We start from the raw sequence: 22,066 nt of genomic DNA on the forward strand, positions 1-22,066 counted from the left end.
GTTTCCAGAAACCATCCATCCCATTCACAAATGTTACCTTTTTCATGAATAGGCCTACTTACCACCATCAACAAATTCTGATTCTGGAAGTGTTCATCATGACTGGCGGAAAGGCTATCTTCTCCGTGGTCAGCATTGCATTTTTAGGAAACGGGAAACGTTGGCCGAAAACGCCCTACGAATACATTTCTGAGAAAGATTAAGTAAAGTTAGTCTTTTTACGCACTCATACCTAACCAAATGAGGAAGTAACGGAAAATATAAATAAAGACGACAACCGAACAGCCACCATGGAAGCGGAGTGCAAACATTCAGTCTCCTGTTTGTCTTGAAATGACCGAAATGTCTGAAAAAACTTGCCTTGCGAGGGCTCTTTCAGCGACTCTACCAACGCCTTCAACTCCTAGCAGCAAAGGTTGCGCTTGGAAAGAAGCAAGGGTCCTGGTTATCAACACCGGGGGCACAATTGGAATGAAAATCCATGATGGTGGTAAGATACAGATAATCTTGCCGTTTACAGTTTACAGGTTACAGGTTACAGTGGCACAACCAGATGGCGGGAGTCAGGTAATGGCACAAGCAGTGTGAAGTGAAATCCTATTATATTATGAGAACTGTACATAGAACTGTAGGCTATGCCATGCGGTCTACCAGGCAACACAAAAGGTCATGTTTCGAAAGTGTGTAACCTATTTGCATGCGCTAATTGGATCCACCACGAGCATCCCTACTTGTTTATACATGGGTTCGCGGTGTTTGTAAACACGATATTGTGAGGAGGGTCAAGATACGGCGCATGGTAGCCAGCCACTTGAGCTAACTTTTGGACCGACAACGGTTTCCAACAATCTCCGTGCGTCACTCGGAGCAAACGCAGATTTCAGCACCACGCACGTGGACAGCTTCAGTTCTGACACACCGTTGAAGGTGTAAGCTTGTAGCCTGGTCCTGACCATCCCATAATACTACCATTTCGTTTCGTATTTATGGTCTGGCATTTGTTTGCTCTGAAGCGATTGTAGGAAGCAGGAAGTTAGCACTCAGTTATGGTTTGAAATTATTGGTCACCTCTCACCCAATCGTTGGCAGTTACTCAACAACAACATAGCGCAGACCAATGGCTCTGGCGCAGATGTGTACGTCATTGTCACGAGCGTCCTCCCCCTTTCGTCCCCACGTGGGGGGTGTATTCGATTATTGGCTGTTTTCTGGGGAGGGCGTTGCGATCAAAATTCTACTGCTCCAGGCACTCCACAGAGAAGCACGGCCAGACTACAGTGGTGGAGCCAAACATTTGGCGGAAGTACGTAGGATGGCTCGCGAGGCTAGTAAGCTTGCGTCACTCGGAGCAAACGCATATTTCAGCACCACACACGTGGACAGCTCCGGGCACACCGTTTAGGTGTAGGCTCGCGCGTGTTCAGCCGGCTCCGCAATTCAGTTTTTGCATTTTTGGCAGATGTTTCAAATTCAGCAATAGTTGGGCTAGTGGGCTAACCTTTACCTTTCACTGATACATCTTTTTCGCCTTATTTTAATGTTTGATGCATTGGTGCATCTTAGAGATGTTACTCAATTGCATGTCTAACAGTTGGATGGGAAAAAGACAGGATGCACGAAGACTACACAGTAAATGTTGCAGTGTTAATTCAACACTTAAAGAGTTTGTTAAAGTCCAAAATTGATGTCAAATCAACTCTCTAAGTGTTAAATGAGCACTGCAGAATTTACTGTGTACACGGGTGGTTGTTGAATTCATAGAGGAGGGATTTCACTTCAGACATGACTCCAAACATAGGCTTTCACTTCAATTCAGGTTTAATGGCAAAATTAAATTGCAGCCTTTTTATTGACTTTTGTATACACTTTTCATGGCGTAGGGCTCTACACAGTAGGCCTATACATGGGTTTACAGTTTGTAAACAATCCCCGGCAGCGCGACCATGGCTGCGCCCTGTTCAAACTCTGATTGTTGGAAACTGCTGTCACTCAAAAATGCGCTCATGTGGTTGGCTGCTTAGCATCTTGTCACTCCGACCTCACATCGCCAATGCTTGTAAATGGAAAACCTATGTATTAACCCAATTTGAATCTAAGGAGGTGATGTCATGCAGAATCTCATTGTGCACCTGTAAGCTGTGAGTGCTGTATGTTAGAACACCACCCTCTTTCTCTGCACCCTACTCTCCCTTTCTGTAATCCATGTCTGTCTTTCTCTCTGCACCCTATCCCTCCCTCTCTGTAACCATCTCTCTCTATGTCTCCCTTTCTGTCGGTCTTTCTCTCTGTTCCCTATCCATCCCTCTCTCTCTTTGTCTCTCCCTTTCGTTTTCTTTACCCCTCATCAACCTGTCTCTCTCCTGACCTCTCTCTCTCTCTCTCTCTCTCTGCCCTTCTCCCACTGTCATCATTCCTCCGCAGTGTTGAGTCCAGAGGCCAATGCCCTTGTGAACTTCTTGAAGTCCCTGCCCATCATGCATGATGAGCAGTATGCCCAGGACACCAAGCTCTATGAGCGGTATGCCCCCGCTGACAACACCATGGTGCTCCCGTAAGTTTTTTTTATTTTTTAATTTAAAAATATTTTTAGGGGCTTTTATGCCTTTATTTGATGAGATGAGATGGTGACAGGAAGCGAGTGGGACAGAGAGATGGGGTGGGATCGGGAAATGACCCCGGCCGGACTCGAACCGGGGTCTCCGTGGGCATGCAAGCCCAAGTGTGGGGGGCTTTGCGCGCTGCGCCACAGCGCCTCCGGTGCTCGAGTAAGTTGTATGTGAATTTGTGTCGGTGCGTGTGCATGTGTTTGATTATTTACATCAATATGTGGGCCACAGGGAAGCCGACAAGGGGAGACAAAGGGGTCAGTTGTCCCGGGCCCAGGGAGATGTGGGGGGGCATAATTGGTCCCACATTACATTGAATGTATTGAGTGGGAGCCCTTTCAGATGACTTCGTTCTGGGCCCAGCCAAAGCTGTCAGCGGCCCCGGTGGGTAATTTTTTAGTAAGGTAGGTTTCAGGGCAGTGCAACCACAGCTGCTATGGATTATAAAGCGATTTGTTTTTGTTGTTACTGGATTAACTAAGAAGCATCTTCATTGCTTGCACATTAATCACCAATTATTAGGGCTGTCACGACATTGTATCGAACCAATAAATCGGGGTATGCGGAGTCGTGATACAGTATATGTAGGCAGTAGGCCTACAGTAGTTTGGGGCGAAAGCCGACTGTTGACTGTTGGTGTAACCATGGTCACAAACCATGCTCAAAAAAACATGGTTAATTGTTGGTTTCATGGTCACCCAAAAAAAACGTGATAACTTGTTCGCAGCTATGGTGTAATGGTTAGGGAGTTGGCCTGAAGATCACAGAGTTGTCCCTACTCCTCCATACATGACTGAAGTGCCTTTGAGCAAGGCACCTAATTAACTCCATATTGCTCCAAGGACTGTCTGTCACCAATATGTGCGTTGGATAAAAAAGCGGCAGCTAAGTGTAATTTAATGAATAATTATCAACCGTGGTAAAACCATGGTTCATTTTCAGAGTAAAATCATGGTTCATTTTAGTTAAACCTAGTCAAACCATGAAAAAACCCATGAAATTACCATGGTCGGTTTTTGTACGGGCAGTGATACTCCTTTCAAAGTTCTGTTACTCTTCAGTCCAGAAAACAACACATGATATGACGATACAACGATACATTTAAACAATCATGTTGTATACCGAACCGTTGTTCAAAAATCGTGATGCTAATCGAATCCTGAGTTGAGTGTAGCTCCAATTATTGAGTGTACGGGCAGGGCCGGTTTTAAGCATAGGCCGGCTAGGCGGTCGCCTAGGGCGCAATGTGAAGAAGGAGCGCCGAAATGGCGCTCTCCGATGCGTAATTTTGCGATATGGAGATTTTTTTTATGAAGTCGCAATCAACAAAGCGTGGCGAAAGCGCTCCTCACGGCAAAACGCCCCTCAGCCAATAGTAATATCGCTTTCAACTGTCTCAGGGAAGTCTGTGAACCAATAAACAGACAGTTCTGAGAAAGGGGGCGGGACGAGTGACAGCGTGCAATCTGTTTTGAATTTTGGAGATTCACTCCAGACAGAGAAGGCAAGCGCAAACAGCAGTGTTGCTCTGCTGGGTGGAAAATTGTTATGTTCTCATTAAACCACTCATTGCATGATGCAGGAGTTGCAGAGGGTGTTTTGGAACTATGTGATTTAATCAGCAACCGTTTGTGATTATGGAAAGCCTAATAGTTATGAGGCTACTATTTGGAATTAGAGGGGAAATTTATTATGAAATTCAAAAGCGTGACAGCTCTTCTCCCTTTCTCTCACCCTGTCCCTCCAGTTCAAACACATAGATAGCCCCCTTCTCATTCTCCTACTCACAAATGCACCACTATTTCCAGTCCAGAAATGAAATTGGTTTGGAATCATAGACAGCACAAATGTGTAGCTTATTAAAATTGTTATGCTGCCATGCTTTGTGATGCTGTAGGTAGTGTAGATAGGCTATCAATGCAGACCTCCTTGGGAGGCCTATTGTCTACACATGCATTTTACATGCAAATGTACTGTATCACTCTCCTGGCATTTCAATTCCATATTACAATTCAAACACATTGATAACCTCCCTCTCATCTGGGGTGAAGCTACTTTCATGCGACTCAATCTGATGTGTTGGTCGCCTGTCTAAAAGAACCAGAAATCCATTTGATGCAAGACAGTTATTGTTCTTGATGCCATTTAGTTAAGCTTACTACTGGTATTACTCTTGTGTTCTGTAAGGTATAAAAAATTGTTTTGTTTTTCTTTCAAAGTTTTGGGGGGGGGGGGGGCGCGCGTTGGGCGCCAGAACTCAAACTCGCCTAGGGCACCAAATAAGCCAGAACCGGCCCTGTACGGGCATTAGCTGTGGTTGTACCACCTAACGTCTGCTACTAAAATAAAAACCTCAATGACCCGTAAACAGTGCATCATGAGCTGTATGGCCAGCATACTATCATGGCCGTAGCCACATATGAGGTAAGGGAGGTCCGGACCTCCCTAATTTTTAGAGAAAATGAAATATTTTTTTAATCTCAATTTTTGCATACATATGTTTTTGCATGTATTTAGTAGTTTATTTCCAGAATTGATGTTGCCCATTCACAAAAGTTATTTTTTCATGAATACTTACCACCACCATCACATTTTAAGTGTTCATTATGACTGGGAAAATTGCACTTTTCATACATGAAAAAGGCGATCTTCTCGATTGAATTTCCAGAAATAGATATTTTCAGCCATCCTACACAGTGCACCTTTAAAAAATTTCAGCGCACTGCGCACGCATTGTGGACCTCCCTTATTTCAAACTCCTGACTACGGCCATGCATACTATATGCATTAGTGCTCATGGCCGTAGCCAGGAATTTGAAATAAGGGAGGTCCATAGTGCACTCGCAGCGCGCCAGAATTTCTTTAAAGGTGCACTGTGTAGGATGTTGCCCGGAGTATCTATTGTAACTATGTTGCTCATTGAAACTATGCTGTCTTTTGCCAATTTTGGTCTTTTCATGAATATTCGCTAAATAATGAACTAATGTTTACTAGTATGACCACAGTTTACAGTATGTTTTGCAGCTGAAAAGATTTCTGGAAATTCAAAATGGCGGACAATGGAGAAGATCCCCTTTTTCATGTATGAAAAACATTATTTTCTCTAAAAATAAGGGAGGTCCGGACCTCCCTTACCTCATATGTGGCTACGGCCATGTTAGTGCTACAGTCCCACGGAGAGCTACAGTCCTGCACTCATCTGCCCCAGCCATCCACCCACTATGTTGCATGCGTAATTTAACCCATTGTGTCCTGGAAACACATATACGCTGCATTCAGGTTCTTGACATTTGAGCTGTTTTATTAAAAATGTGGGTAAGTTAGAGCGGAAAAACAAAATTAAGGTTCTAGCTTTTAAATGCAACTTATTTGAGGTTTTTATGTGCTTTGTAGGCACCTTATCCCAAAAAGGGCTTAGGTTAAAATGGGTTAAGTCACACAGGAAGCATATCCTCAGCCTCAAATCTTTGTGATCTTTGATTTATACCCATACCCTCTGTCTGTTACTATATGTCCACTGTTGTCCATATAGGCTCTCCAAGCAGGAACAGCGGGTTGTTTACACTGTGATTGAGTACTCCCCCTTGCTGGACTCCAGCAACATGAGCACCAAGGACTGGGCAAAAATAGCCGAAGACATTGAGGTATTATTAGGGTAGTATAACCTTGGTGAAATATTGACAAATTTTACAATGGCTATTAATTTCCAAAATGTTACTATGATGAACTGTTTCAAAACAGAAATGTAAAAGTGTTAGTGTAAAAATGAGATGCCGTGTACGTAAAGCACTGAAACTTGTTATTGATGATGTACTAGATTTCTTGCCCGGCTCTTTCCCAACCTATAGGCCGCGCAGCTTCATGAGCTCCACTACCATAGAATTTTCAAATTTTCATCAGATCTGGGAGTTAGGTTGTGTCAGCTGAGTTTAGTACTTTACAGACACATAAGGCTGTAAATGAAAGAATCACATCAAGTTTAAATGTACTTTGGAAAGGCAAAACTGAACAGAATGTTATATGAAATCTTTTTAATGTTTCAGCTTTTTTGTGAAGCGTTTTTTGGTTTTCTGTTAATCTTAGAACTTTGACTAACAGAACAGAAGACTTAATTGTTTTTAGACTCATTTTGTGATCATTTTCTACTGAACTTGACTGCACGTGTCGTATGCAAGGTTTTGATCTCGAACTTACATGTACATAAACCTGAACTTGTGCTCTGAATGACAGGAATACTATGAGGAGTACGATGGCTTTGTGATCCTGCACGGCACGGACACTATGGCCTACACGGCCTCTGCTCTCTCCTTCTTGTGTGAGCACCTGGGAAAGCCAGTCATCCTCACTGGATCTCAGGTGAGCTTGTGTTATGCCTCCATCCTACAAACCATACCAATCGAGTCAACAGGTTGATTTGGACAGTGTTACCAGAGATTCTTTAAGTATATAGAGATATGCCAATGTAATAGGTTGCTATGGGCACCTAACATGACCAGGTTCCGGTCTGCCTAAAGGGGCGTGTCATAATACTCCTAGCATTGAATAGAACAGTCCTTAGGTCTGCTTAGGTCTGCCTAAAGGGGGATTTCCCCCCCCTCCCCCTTGCAATAATAGAACCCGGAAACAATGGGCCAATGGAACCTCTCTCTCTCTACTCTCTCTGGTGTTACAGTATATTTTCATTCTAGAACAGGGGGGTGTCAAAATCAGTTCGGTTCAGGGACCACAATTTGATCTTACGTGGGCAGGGCCAGATGAATGATTTCTGCTTCATAACCATTGACAGTAAATAGAATGGACGCCAAATCAACGCTATTTGCCATTCAACGCTTTGAAGCCAGATTTGGGAACATTCCAACTTACATTCCACCTTAGCAACGCCAAACGCAGGTGCTGATTGGACAACAACAAGACTTCTAACGGTCAATCAAACCATGTTCTGGTGCTCATTGGTCAATTTAACTTTTAATATCTCTCTAAAACAAAACATCACCACAAAAAATCACCACCCTGGTAAGTTGGAGAGCAAGGGGACCTACTAGTTGAGCGAAAAATTATCCCCCTGGAGTGGCATTTAAGGGAGATACAGGGTTTTATGTCTCTCATAGGAATGAATGGGATTTGGCCATTTTTTGGTCTTTTTGGGTCCAACCTTGGCTCCAACTTGGCTTCAACAATGAAATAGAATGTTGGCCTCCATTCTATTTACTCTCAATGTTCATAGCGGATTCCAATTGCTCAAGGTGCATGGCTGTGGTTTAAGAAGCATTGGTGGAAATCTCAGACACCTGCAGCAGCTTTGTAATGAGCTAGAGATTTACTTCTTTTTTGACAATCTTATTTTTTCCTCTCAAAGTCTGGGGGCAGATATCTGGCTGGCGTGTTTTATTACCATTAACATCTTTTTTTTTTTAAAGATATTTTTATGGGCTTTTTGGGCCTTTAATTTAGATAGGACTGTGAAGGTGCAACAGGAAGTGAGTGTGGAGAGAGATGGGGAAGGGCTGGGAAATGACCCCGTCCGGACTCGAACCGGGGTCCCCATGGGCATGCAAGCCCAAGTGTGGGGGGTACCATTAACATCATTTTAAAGCATTCTTTTATCAGCTTCTTTTCATCATAGGAGAGAGGCTGTGGTCTGTGCTGTGTGCTTTCTTTTGGCTTTGATACCCAATTTTTAAGTTACTTAGTGTTTCATTTAGCTAAGAAATAAAATATCTGGGCAGATCTTTATTATTGGTTTAACTAATGAATGAATGAATGAATGAATGAATGCATTTATTAATTAATTATACTTAATATTTGGTAACAATTGGTAATTAGTTAATAATTTGTCTAACAATTAATTGACCATAATTTGTTTTATTAATTAACTATTCTGAATTATGAAATAATTATAAATCTGAATCATCTTTTTGTTTTAGATCCCGATCTTTGAGATGAGAAACGATGGCAGAGCCAACCTGCTTGGAGCCCTTCTCATTGCTGGACAGTACATGATCCCAGAGGTGAGTCCCTGTACCTGTAGTGTAGTTGAAGTTTTGTGTAGTAAAGTGTTGTCTCCCAAACTTTTTTGTCTTGTCTTGTCCCTGTTCCATGTCTCTCCCTTTCCCTCTATCTCAGTAATTCTCAAAGTATGGTCCGGGGACCACTAGTGGTCCGCGACAGAGCTCAGGTGGTCCGCAAGGGGATTTCTAAATTTCCAAGACAAGCTAGCAGATATATTTGTAATAGTCTCCTTTTCACCACAATAAGCCAGGCTTGTAAATGTGAATAAGAAGTAAGTGATTAGCATCTAAATTAGCACCCGTCAACTGTCAATTCAGTAGACAGGTGGTCCCTGAACATTTTTGGGGGGACAAGGTGGTCCTCGATCTGAAAAAGTTTGAGAAACACTGCTCTATCTCAATGTGAATATGCTCCATACATTTCTTATTATTCATTTGTTCCACGTACAGGGGGTTTGTGCTCGTGCACCCCTATTGGGTCACATACCCCTGGTTGGGAAAGACTGGTGTAATGTATTGTACATTAGTGTGCTAGACATGTTGGGCAAACTAGTTTTGGAAAGGGCACAATTCAAATCTCCTTTTCTGAGGAAGTCATGCCACAGCACACTGTGGTCATTATAACATGTTGTTTTTGCTCTCTTCTCTGTTTGTCAGGTTTGTTTATACTTCCATTTCAAGCTGTACCGAGGGAACAGGGTCACTAAAGTGGATGCAGAAAGTTTTAACGCCTTCACCTCCCCAAACCTCGAACCGTTGGCCAACGCTGAAGGGGACATCAAAAGTAATTATTTGACTCACAAGGAGGGGCCTACCCCTCTTAATTTCTAACTGCTTGCTGTTATTTCTGTTAACTTTGTGTGTGTGTGTGTGTATATACAGTATATACTGTATATATATATACTACACATTCAATGATCCAAAGCTATTTATCAACCTGCATTTCTGTTCTGAAACATAATCTTTATATTATGTATTGGCACTGAGTTTTCTTATTCTCTCCCTCCCACTGCTCCAGTCAACTGGGATACTGTATTGAAAGCCGACACCTGTGCCAAGTTTAGAGTGAACTCGGAGTTGAATCGCAATGTCGGCCTCCTGCGACTGTTCCCTGGCATCACCACAGAGACGGTACATAGAGTAGCACCAGCACACTTGCTTCTCCTGACGAGTACGCTTGAGGTCTCGCCTTTTGTTATATTATTATATGGTATTAGGGCTCTAAATTAAAATCAAATGCTGGTGAAACTTTAGTTTGGCTGGTAGAAAAGATCAACTTACTAGCCACTTTGGCCCATTAGTGAGTGTGTGTTTGACTAGTAAGATTATCATCTACTAGCCATTTTGGCTGGTGATGGAAAAAAGTTAATTTAGAGCCCTGTATGGTATCATTCTTCAGTCAGTTCAGTTCAGTTTACTTTATTAGTACCCGTAGGTAAACTGTTTTTTCAGTTTAAAAGAAAGATGGGTGTCCTTACATATAGGGTGGGTACCAGACACATGACACATACAAACATGGAATCTAAGAGTACATACGTATACTGTGGTAGGCTATTCACAAAAATAAATAATACAGGGACAGTGCTGACAAATAAATAACATATATAACATTTATACACACAAGATACGAAGATGCAGTGGAGTGACAATAGTGCTTAATGCGGTTAAGAACTATGGCAGAAGTGACATTTCATTCCTTTTCTTGGGTATTATATATTGGTCGTGGTCATTTTATGTCTTTGTATTCCACAGGTGAGAGCTTTCCTGCAACCACCAATGGCAGGGGTTGTTTTGGAGACCTATGGTAGCGGTAACGCGCCAGACAGTCGCACGGACCTCCTGGCAGAGCTTACGAAAGCCACGGACAGGGGCGTCATCATCATCAACTGCACTCAGTGTCTCACGGGGACTGTGGTCATGACATATGCCACTGGGAAGGTGTGTACCTGTACTGCAGGGGTCCCCAACCTTTCTGGGTCTGAGGGCTACCAAGGGCTACCCAAGGGCTACTGAGGGCTGGCTACCAAGGGCTACCCAAGGGCTACTGAGGACTACTGAGGGCTACCCAAGGGCTACTGAGGGCTACCAAGGGCTACCCAAGGGCTACTGAGGGCTACCCGAGGGCTACTGAGGGCTACCAAGGGCTACTGAGGGCTACCGAGGGCTACCGAGGGCTACCGAGGGCTACTGAGGGCTACTCAGGGCTACCCAAGGGCTACTGAGGGCTACCGAGGGCTACTGAGGGCTACTCAGGGCTACTGAGGGCTACCAAGGGCTACCCAAGGGCTACTGAGGGCTACCCGAGGGCTACTTTTGTTCAAAATCCTCTACTGATGTCTTGGCATCATTCTCAAATCACACTATTATTGAATGATAATTTGCTTATAGGTTATAAAGAATAAATCATTGCATATTTACGTATAATAATGAATGTCCCTTTGTGTGTCTGTAGGCCCTTGTTGACGCTGGTCTAATTTCCGGCGGTGATATGACTCCCGAGGCGGCTCTGTCTAAGCTGTCATATGTGTTGGCCAAGGACATTTCCCTACAGGACAAGAAAGAGGTGAGCTGGCTTAGGCAGGGCCAGGTTAATGCACAGGCTAGATATGGCTGCAGCCTTGGGCCCACACCTGCCAAGGTGCCGCTGATTGGCCAAAAGTGAGAAATTGCAGCATTGTGACAAGATGCAAAATTGAAAATTTCATCTGTTGTGTTGAGTACAGTTAATAGACATGTTATCCTTTATTCTTGCTCGTAAGTATGGCACTGACTTAGCAAAATTTGCCTGCCGGAGGTGGCCATAGACACCTTTAGCCTAGGGGCACCGGGCCATCTTAAGCCGGCCCTGGGCTTGGGTATTTCCATAGTTCACACTTTGTGTCTAATTCTTGAATGCAAACTAAAGAATGAACATAATGTATGTGTAATATTTAAAATATATTTACGTATATTATATATTTTTATTTATTTTTTGTTTGCAAGGTGACCTCGGTTGTCCTAAAAAGCACAATGTAACAAATGAAATGTACTGTATGTTGATGATGAGTATGTGTAACTTACTTACTGATCTGTTTGTAATTGTGTGTTCAGCTGCTGAAATCTAATCTGCGCGGTGAGCTGACCGCTAACATCCAGGGAGCCTGCCTGAGCGACAGCCGCTTCATACAACTCATCGCCCAGTTCCTCAGCATCAGCTGCAAGGAGGTGGGAACTTTTATTACCCTCTTTAACATTTTCCGAACTCTCACAGCATTTCCAGTCTGATACTTCCAATAGTCTGTGCTAAAACACAGCTAGCAAACAGAGCTATGGATTGTTTCATGCTAAACGTAGCCTCTTAGTGCAGATGGGGTCGCCGGCGGACCTATTCTCTATTTGCTGAAATTACTCAACTAACTCATAAAAAAACATTGCCATGGCATTACACAGAGCCTTAAGTAACAGATTAAGACATCGCCATTACAATTTTGGTGACAGTAAGGTTGTACGTAACATAGGCTCTGCACTAAGGGGTTAAAGATGGGGTTGCAGGTTAACCATTTTAAGATTATGTACTATTATGACATCACGTTGGGGTCTCCCCAGGCTCTATGAGTCTATGTAGAACCTTAGAATCTTAGGGGAGTTCCCCCAACGTGATGTCATACCTGCAAGCCCACCTTTAATCCGCCTGGCCCACCACCATGCCCCTCTCCAGGGATGTATGGGCCAATCTGAACACCTAGTTTGAAATTATCGTCTTCTCCACAGTGTCTGTTCTGATTGTTGTAATGTTTATCCACACAGGAGCTGGAGGCTATCCGAAATGCTCTGACCCCGACGTTGGCCTGCGCTGCCGCTAAGATCGGCGATATCAAGGCCTTGGAGGCCATCAGGGAAATGGTTAGTGCCTCTTCATATGCCACCAGATGACTGCAATCGTACAATATTGAATTGTGAAATTAGGAATTGTGTTTAAGAGGCTATGTTTTAACCTTTCATGCTGCCCAACACACATGCATGCATGTTGCCTTTATGAAGTCCTAGACCTTGAAATTGAAATGGCCCAAAAAGGGTCAGGGGGTTATACGGTTGATAAAAGGAAATGTTTGCCTTAATGTTTGTCTTTATTTGAGACACAGGTTGTGTGTTATGTGTACAATTCTATTTCAGGAATGAGGGAGGGTGGATGCTGGTGTGTTTTAGCAGCCGCTGCTCGCTCTCCTCCACTTACTCAAACCCATTTACTCACTCACTGCCTTTGTATATGTTTGTTTTTAGTTTTTATGCTGGAGTCTTGGAGTGTCTAGAAAAACGCTTCACAAAACCTACTGTATGCATTAATATTATTACCGTTCATGTTTCTAGTGGAGCTGTTAAGCATTGCATTTGTGCACAAAATGAAAGAAGCATGAAACCCTCAGGATTTAATCCAGCTATTGGTGTTTTTGATTAATGCAGGTCTGTTGTTTCTGATGAGTTTGAGTTCTGTTCAGTTCAGTTTACTTTATTAGTAGGCCTACCCATAGCTAAACTGGTTTTGCAGTTTGAGAGAGATGGGTGTACTTCTTTTTAGGCCTTCTTCTTGTTTATTCATATTAATGTTATTTTTGGTATTCCCATATTCACATGTAATAATTTTAAAATAATTGAGGGGTTGTACATTTTTAAATCATCTTGACCTTTGAACCCTAACAGTGACCTCTATTGACCTCTGGAGGTATTGAAATCATCAACAATTATCTCATGCTCATAGAATGCAAATGCATGTTTAGTTTCCATGTTTATAATATTCTGACCCAATTATGCATTCATTTCTAATGCCATTTCACACAAATGTCATATTCCAGAGCTTGTGACCTCAAATTGACCCCAGAGGTCAAACGTAGAGCGCCTCCTCATTGTTAATGTCCTCAACATCAAACCCTGATAGTGTCATGCGTCCTTCATTTTGTGCACTATTCTTATGATGGTCAGCGCTAACAACCCCAACAACTGCACAGTGACTGACACGACATTGCTGACAATGTGTTATCGCACTTCGTATTATCAGATTATTTTAGGTTTTTGCCTGTATGCTTCAGGGCAGCAGCCTGAGTATGGAAGACTACGTTGGTCACGCGCCAATATAGATCTAGGCTTTTTCACATTCTTCCTTTTGTATCATCAGATTTTGCTTTGTGCTTGCTTGCCTGTTTCAGGGCGGCAATTTGAGCATGGAGGGCAATGACGGGCGGACCCCGCTGCACATCGCCACGTGCGAGGGTCACCTGAAGGTGGTGGAGTATCTGCTGAGTCAGGGGGCCAACGTCTACGCCAAAGACAGCTACGGCGACACGCCATTGCGTTGCGCTGTGCGCTTCAGGTAATTGTGTGCAAGATGTTCTTTGTTCCTTTCTGAATTTTTGGATCCACCATGTAGGAGTCACTTTAGTGTGACAGCCACTTTTAGAAATGTTCACCACTAAACCATGTGTTCTCCATTTGTGGATAATGACTCTCACCATGGTTTCCAGACATTTCAGTGATTTAGAAATGGCTTTGTAACATTTTACAATCAAGACATGTAATTTATTTTTTATTATCATCTGCTCCTGAATGTTCATGGATCGCAATGTGATGTCATGTAGCATGTTCCATTCTTCACACTCTGCACTGTGTACTGTGATGCAGTGCACTTTCCACCCTCAACTTAACGGCTAAATTTGAGGGTGAAGTGCAGGTCCAATTCACGTTCTGTCTGATACACTTCACGGAAATGACGGTTGTCGCGTGTCATCAGAGTTTACCAACCGCCAATATACAATTCATCACGGAAGACACTGTTCCTTATGTTGACAATTTTTAAAAGTTACCCCTTTCTCTTATACACATGGCTATTGTCTTTGGAATCAAAGCTATGCTGTCATCACAGAGATTCTGCAGTTTGACCAATCTGACACTCAACCAGAGAGGAAACTACGTAACAAACATGACGGTCGTTGAGTGCGAAAACTGTAGCCTACAGTAACTACACACTTCAAAAAGGGCCGGGTTGAGGGCGTTATCCGGGTAGTTTACAGTACACTTCACCGCCGCGATCAGAAATGGAACGCACTGCGTACCCAAACACAGAAAAGTACGAAGATTGGAACAGCCTCATGGGTTCGATATGACCTACCACACATTGTCAAACCGGTTCTATTAAAATGATCTCTTGATTTGAAAGGTCTGATGTAAGACAGACTTGGGCAGCTGTGAAATATACTGTAACTCACATTTGTCTCTTAACAAATTAAATAATCACAAGATTTTAAACAATTGTATGTTTGTATACCTATTTAATGTTTAGATTTGTATTTGAAATTTCACCAGCATTTGGCCAGTTGTTGGGTGTTAATTTAGAGCTCTGGTCATCACCGAACTGAACTGTCGAACTATCGGACATGAGCTGATCGTTCGACATCAGAGGAGACGAAAGAAAAAAAAATTGTTAGACTGCTGGATGAATTCACAAATTTCTCTGCGTGTGTTTTGGTAAATGATAGTGTAGGGATTTATGGTAATGGTGAAATGAAGTGGCTGATGTGTCAGGCTACTACTATCTGTATCTACAAGTACATTATGATTCTAGTATACCTTTCCCTCATTGAATCAGTCCTCACCTTCAATATATCCTCCTGGTACAATTTAATTGGAATTAGACAAAAGAACTAACTGTCACATATAGTGAACCAGGCTATCAAAATTACTGGCTCACCTCAACCCTCCCTATCTGAGCTGTACAGTAGTGCAGTGATCAGGATGGAGGTGATCATAGAGGACCCCTCTCACCCCCTCCACCACTCCTTCCAACTGCTGCCATCGGGTCGACGGTTCAGTGTTTCACTGGCGCACAATAACAGATTCAAGAAATCTTTCATCCCATCAGCTGTGGCCATACTGAACAAAAGATGAGCTGTCCAGTCTCAGCATGCATGTGTTGTCATGTCTTTGTCCTGTTGTGTCAAGTCTTGTCTAATGTCTGTGAGAATCACTGAAGCCACGCCAGAGACAATTTTCTGTTCCATGTGTAACAGACAATACATTTTTATCTAATCTAATCTCATCTAATCTAATCTAATGTAATCAAATGATGTTGGCTATGATTATTTGTACTGTAAGTCGCTTTGGTTATAAAGCGTCTGCCAAATGCAATGTAATGTAATGTAATGTAATACTAAGCACCCACTCCCATCCTGTCTTCCTGTACTCCTCAGGCGCAAAGATGTTGTGAGACTTCTGAGGAAGACTGGTGCACATCTCTCCCCATCTGAGGTGCAGGGCGTAGGAACAGAGATGTGCAGGTTTGAATAGCATTACACCATATAGTGCGCAAACATCTTTTACTGTTTTATCTGCTCCTAAATCCATACATTCACATTCAGGAATTCACTTTCCAAGCCAAAGACTTCAGTTGTGTTATAAAGCACAATACACTTGTGTGATGATGTGTAATGTAATACTACACAGTGTACATGAATGTCTTCTACTGTACCTTTCAGCATGTGTGTGTGTCTCCCTCTACAGTTATGCAGCCCAATCGGACATTGAGGGGCTGGAGATATGGGCTCTAGCTGGTATGGACCCCAACCTGCCCGGCTATGATGGGAAGACCCCTCTCGAAGTGGTAGCCTACGTTTATCACACTTTGATTAAAAATATTACTTTAATCCAGGGGTGGGGAACAGGGCTTGACACTGGCACTAGCCAACCGGCCAAATGCTGGTAAAATTTGGCTGTGGCTAGTAGTACTTTCAGTGTCACTTGCCAATTTGGCTGGCAGCTTATTCCTTGGTAACATACGCATCATAGCCTTTACGCTGCTGTTTGCCCATTGTGTATCAATTGTTTGTATTTCAGTTAAAGAAAAAGCTAAGTAACTCAGTTTCTATTTGCTTGATATACTTCAATGTAGAAAGGTATACACTCATCTTGCTTTAGCACCTCATCTTCTGAGATTAGACGTACACATATCATGATAAAGAAAAAAAAACGATAGAAAATCAATGGCTAGTTGAATACCTGAATGACTAGTGACTCGGGAAAACCACTAGCCACAGTGGCCAGTGGATGAAAAAAGTTAATGTCAAGCAGGCTTTTACGAAATTCCAAAATGAATTGAGAATGACCCCAAAATTCAAATTCAATTCTTGAATTTCAATATGAATTGAATTGAAATTCCAAACAGGAAATGGAATTGCAATTCGAATTGGAATGGCAGGAAACTGAATTTCACAGAATTAAAATTCTAAGAAATTCAAAGCAATGACATAATACTGACATTAGGTGGTGGAAGGGATGGTCAGTATCTCGAATACTTAAATAATTAAAATAATTAAAATACATTTCGAAATAGAACATAGTATTTTGAATTTTGTATTTCATGTCAGTAAGTCAGTCAAGTATTTGAAGTTTGTATCAAAATACTTTCTCCCCTGTATTTTGAATTTTCAAAATAAGATAAAATACAATAGCCTACTTTCTCCTGAACAATGCAATTACATAGTAGGAACACGGATCAAATAGTATGTAAGTGATGCTAGTAGCTATTTTGGAATGTAAAAGTGTTTGTCTGGGAAAGGGGTGAAGGACTCCAAAGACTGACAGTTCAATTCCCAGGTAACATGTACTACCTGACCACGAGTTACTAACGAATACCCAGCCTCAAAATTCTGAATTATTGAATATATACTGTTGGATCAAAAAACACCACTCTTGATAAAATATCAATAATTGAAATTGCCATGCTAAGCACCAAGGGTGCAACCGTGATCCTTACTAATGCTGCACCATGCATCACAACAGGATGGCGCTCTAAGGCCACAAATGGTGCATTAGTGACGCTTTACTTTGCAAGATGCGTGGACATAATTTACAAGATACACTTTCTTGTTTATTGAACTCACATACCGACCTTGACATATCTTTACCATTTTTTTAAATGCTAGTTGTGCCAAGTAGCCCATTGTTTATATTGCCTTCTCCATAATTACAAGAACTTTATTGTTTGTTCAATGACTGGAAATGATGGCTACACAGGAGTTTGTGTGGTTTAAAGTAGGCCTACCTTTTATTGTGTACTGTAAGTGAATTGAATTGTTATTTTTTGTTATGCCATACAAGCCATTAAGTAGCGAAGGGAAGTTGAGTTTCCTTGCTGAGACTCGAACCTTGAACTTCTGGCATGCAAAACTGGGGCTCTAGCCGCTACACCAAATAGCCGGACTCATTAGCTTGAGTCAGGGCAGACCCACATAGCCTACCTAGTTTCTGTTGTATTTTGTGTATTTGAAAATGCAAAATACAGTATTTTGATTATTGATATATTTACTGTTATGTATTTTGTAACGTATTTGTAACATCTTAGAGCTGGGTATTTTGCATTGCATTTTGAAATACATTTAGTTGTGTCTTTGCCCATCCCTGGGTGGTGGTGTAAAATTAAAAGAAACTCAAAGTAATGACAAAATAAGAACACTAGATGGTGCTGTATATTTATAAGCATGTGTCTATTCCCGGCACTGCAAGGTGTGTGGGAAGAGTGAATTATAGCCCCCTTAGGTCACCTGTTGGGTTTAATATATATATTTACCTCCGCCAGGAGGTTATGTGATCGCCTGGGTTTGTGTGTGTTCTGTGTTTGTTGTCTGTGTTTGTTGTCTGTGTTTGTTTGTTAGTTCGCTGCTATTCCACTGCCTGCCACAAGGTGCGCACGGTGAGCACTGAGCAGAGGCGTGCCTGCGCGTGTCTCAGCAAGGAACAGGGAGAGACTCTCTCCTTCGCCGCCAGCTCCAACACCAAGTGCATTTCAACTAAAAAGTTGTTCATCTGCAGGCAGCCTTCATCCGCAGGCAGTAGGCTAACCAGTCCTGTCAAATGAATTACCACCGCTACCAAAAATATTCAATTTGTTATGTGTGGCCTAGGCTATGTTATCATTGCTGGTGCGAGAAGGACAGTTGACCATCCCCGCAGATCGTTTAGGTTCACAATGCTGTCGAATTAATTACGTTGTCAAAAAACATGGAAGTGATTGTGTAAGTTCACAATGTTGTTGTGGACTATGACTTACGTTCACAATCCTGTCGAATTAATTACGCTACCGTTGCCAAAATAATTTATGACTCTAGACCTACGTTCACAGTGCTGGTAAAATTCATTACATCCCCTTCGCTACATTTAAAGATAACCCCAAGTTGTTTGCGAGATGGACAGGGATCAGAAAGCCCGACAGTATGCATAATGGTCGAGCACCGGCATATATTCCACACGGGTGAGCCTGCGCCATTCTAAACAGTAAGGAACAGGGTGGGACTTTCTCCTTTGACGCCAGCTCCCACACGAGTGCTATAAACCTAAAAAGTTGCTCATCAGTGGGCAGCCTAGCCCTAGGCTACACCCTCATTGCAGTTAACAAACAATCATGTAAATTAATTAATTACCGCTGCCTGAAATATGTGTGACGTGGAAGTGAATTGTTGCGAGATGGACAGTGACCACCGCAGATCATTTTGGTTGACAATGAATGAATTAATTGGGTACCATACCATCGCCAAAAATATGGAATTTGTGGCTGTGTAAGTTCACAATGCTGGTCAAACACCCCCTTCACTAAATTTAAAACCAAGCCCAGTTGCGAGATAGAAACGGTGAATAGGCCTAGTGATTTGAGGAATGCGGGGAAGCAAATGTCGCTTCAACCGACAGCGCCAAGAATAACCAGTGGCCCATGAGAATGATGCATAGCCTATACCATCGTAGGCAAAAAAGGCCTTACCCTTCTGTAGTTGTTTCAGTTCTGTTGGTCAAAATCATTAGGCTACATTCCCTTCATTAATTAGGCTACAGTTCTATCAGCGCGTGATCACAAGCTTTCAAAGCAGGTAGATTTTGCAAATGACTGAACTGACATGAGTGTATCATTTTGAACGTTCTGACAGGAATATAGTTGGTCATATTGGCAAAGTGATTATTTTTGTCCATTATCTAATTATGCCATGCCCTGGCGGAGGTATGTGATCTCGGAGCACTTTTCTAGTTGTTAATGCTATTGTACTTAGTTACACTGTTATTGTTGTATTTTACTATTTTGAAAACACAAAAGTTGCATGTTCATCCACTTCCTGAATTGCAGTGAGTTTCAATTCCATTTTGAATTCCGTTTCCTGTAATTCAAATTCAGTTCAATTCAACATCCTGTAGGGGTGGAGTCAATTCAATTCAAATTCAATTCCACTTCCTGAATTGAATTTAATTCAGAAATTCTGAATTTCGTACAAGCCTGATGTCAAGCCCTGGTGGGGAACCTATGTCTCGAGGACCAATGTCTCAATGTCTCGAGGTTTTATCCGGTCCCCGATATAATTTTAATGTTATTCAGCTTCACATGAAATATGACATATTTTGTAAAGGAATCTTAGAAAATGCATTTGCAATACAAGTAAGTTATATCCGGGGAACCTAGAGACGGTGGTGTTTGTTTATAAGGTGGCTGCCTTCAATATAGGCCTAAAGTGAAGGAGGAAATCCTAGTTCGTGTTCATAGTACGACCCTCGGAGGACTTTTTACGGCCCTCGGATGAATTTGAAGAGGCCCTTCGAATGAAAAAGGTTCCCCACCCCTGCTTTAATCAAAGTCTTGAGGGTTATTTCAGTCATGGGTCAGTAGTTAGGATGTTCACCTGTTCAACTCCTGACCTGCAAAATAAATCCCTGTTTCCGCTTTCATTGTGCCAAATCAGTCACATACCATCTTCTCAGAAAAAAATGTCTCACAATGCAGACTTCTGTAGGGGCAGTAAGAAAATAAATGTGCACTGTGTAGGATGGTGGCCAGAGTAGGTATTGCAACTATGCTGCTCATTGAAACTGTGCTGTCTGTATACTGCCAAATTTGATCTTTTCATGAATATTTACTAAATAATAACCAAAGTTCAATAAGTTTTGCAGCTAAAAATGTCTATCTCTGGAAATTCAAAATGGCGGACAGATCCCCCTTTTCATGTATGAAAAGTGTAATTTTCCCAGTCATAATGAATACTTAGAATGTGATGGCGGTGGTAAGTGAAAAGGAAACATTTGTGAATGGGCAACGTGAATTCTGGAAATAAAGTCCTAAAACTATTACACAGTGCACCTCTAAGACTGCCTCTGCTACATACAGTATCTCACAGCTTTTTCGGGATGACATTGAGAATAGTAATGGACGTAACATTTTGTTTTCCATGTGTTCTCTCTCGTCAGGCTTCAGCAGCTGGGAACCAGCGGGTCATGGATTTTTTCCAGAACCTTAAAGACCTTGTGGTTTAGGTAAGACAGCCATGTACTACTCACACATTCATAGTGCCTTTTTAATGTAATACATGCTGACAAAGGTGTGCCAAGTTAACATGTGACAAAAAGTAACTGTGAGCTCCTTTTTCAGCTACTTTATTACCATAGGGCTCAGGTAACATGGACATGCAGGCGGTTGTTATTAAAAAATAAAACGGTTGAATGCTACTGTATACAGTACTAACATGAGTTTGATAAATGAACCTGTAAGACAATTATGGGGAAATAACCCTGTATCCTGAACATGTGACATCACAATTGTACCAATGTACCTGTACTGATGATTCCAGTGTCTGCATCAGAGCTTTTTTCCAGTCAGATGTTGTGTTTTCTGCAATGTATGCCTCAATCTTTATTGGTAGCACAAAAGTACAGTCCCACTTCCTACCACAGCAGAAAGGGAAATATGAAATAAAGTACACAACACATAAAACATGTTAAATTTACCATCTTAGGATTAATGAAATGTTTTATGTTGCCTGCCTTTCTGTCTGTCTGTCTGACAAAACGCAGACTGCTGAAGTGTCCTTTTTAAAATTCTTCATCATTGCAACAAGCTCTGGAGAATTCCACTATTGCTATGTTCAGAGCTGGCCTTCCAGTAATGACTATAAGGTGTGGTCTCTGTCGTTCACAGGATGCGAGAGACCCCATTTCGGGTCACTAGAGACTTCATTGAGTTCCCTGCCAAGACAGACAGTCCATAATGTCTCTGTCTCTCTTCTGGTCCTCTTCTCACCGCCCCGTCCAAAAGCGCAGGTGTCTTCCTCCCGTCCCAATGCCTGCTGTCAGCGCAATCAGTTATCTACAAGTCATCCTACTCCATCCAAAAGGCAGGCAGAACAACGGTCAAAAGGATTGTTTTAATGCAAAGTGAATCCTTTTTGAAAATATTGTGATCTGAGAAAATAAATCATATGTGTAACTCACGTTTCCTGCCTTCTGAGTGTACAAACTTGTGTTGCCCTAGTTACTAATCAATATTCTGGAGGTGCAATTCCCCCAGTGGCGAAGTCGTGCAGCAACAACCAAAATCTTGTATTTAGAAAGTTTGATTTGTACACATTTAACGTCCACAATACTACAAAAAAAAACACTTTGTGTTTTTATTTGTGAAAG

At 42.1% G+C, this 22,066-nt stretch overlaps 1 protein-coding gene across 1 annotated transcript; it reads left to right on the plus strand.

Annotated features, from left to right (window-relative positions):
• The first annotated feature begins 308 nt into the window (after positions 1-308).
• Positions 309-21,864, plus strand: LOC134451984 (60 kDa lysophospholipase-like). The gene is made up of 16 exons (XM_063202372.1): positions 309-490; positions 2,422-2,551; positions 6,139-6,250; positions 6,837-6,962; positions 8,531-8,614; positions 9,272-9,398; positions 9,633-9,745; positions 10,367-10,552; positions 11,067-11,177; positions 11,705-11,818; positions 12,401-12,496; positions 13,795-13,958; positions 15,832-15,918; positions 16,142-16,241; positions 20,858-20,923; positions 21,585-21,864. Exons 1-15 carry the CDS (start codon positions 334-336, stop codon positions 20,921-20,923), a joined length of 1,773 nt encoding a protein of 590 aa, XP_063058442.1. The 5' UTR covers positions 309-333; the 3' UTR covers positions 21,585-21,864.
• The last annotated feature ends 202 nt before the right edge of the window (positions 21,865-22,066 follow it).

This window comes from Engraulis encrasicolus, chromosome 7 (assembly GCF_034702125.1).
Source record: "Engraulis encrasicolus isolate BLACKSEA-1 chromosome 7, IST_EnEncr_1.0, whole genome shotgun sequence".
Taxonomy (NCBI): Eukaryota; Metazoa; Chordata; class Actinopteri; order Clupeiformes; family Engraulidae; genus Engraulis; species Engraulis encrasicolus.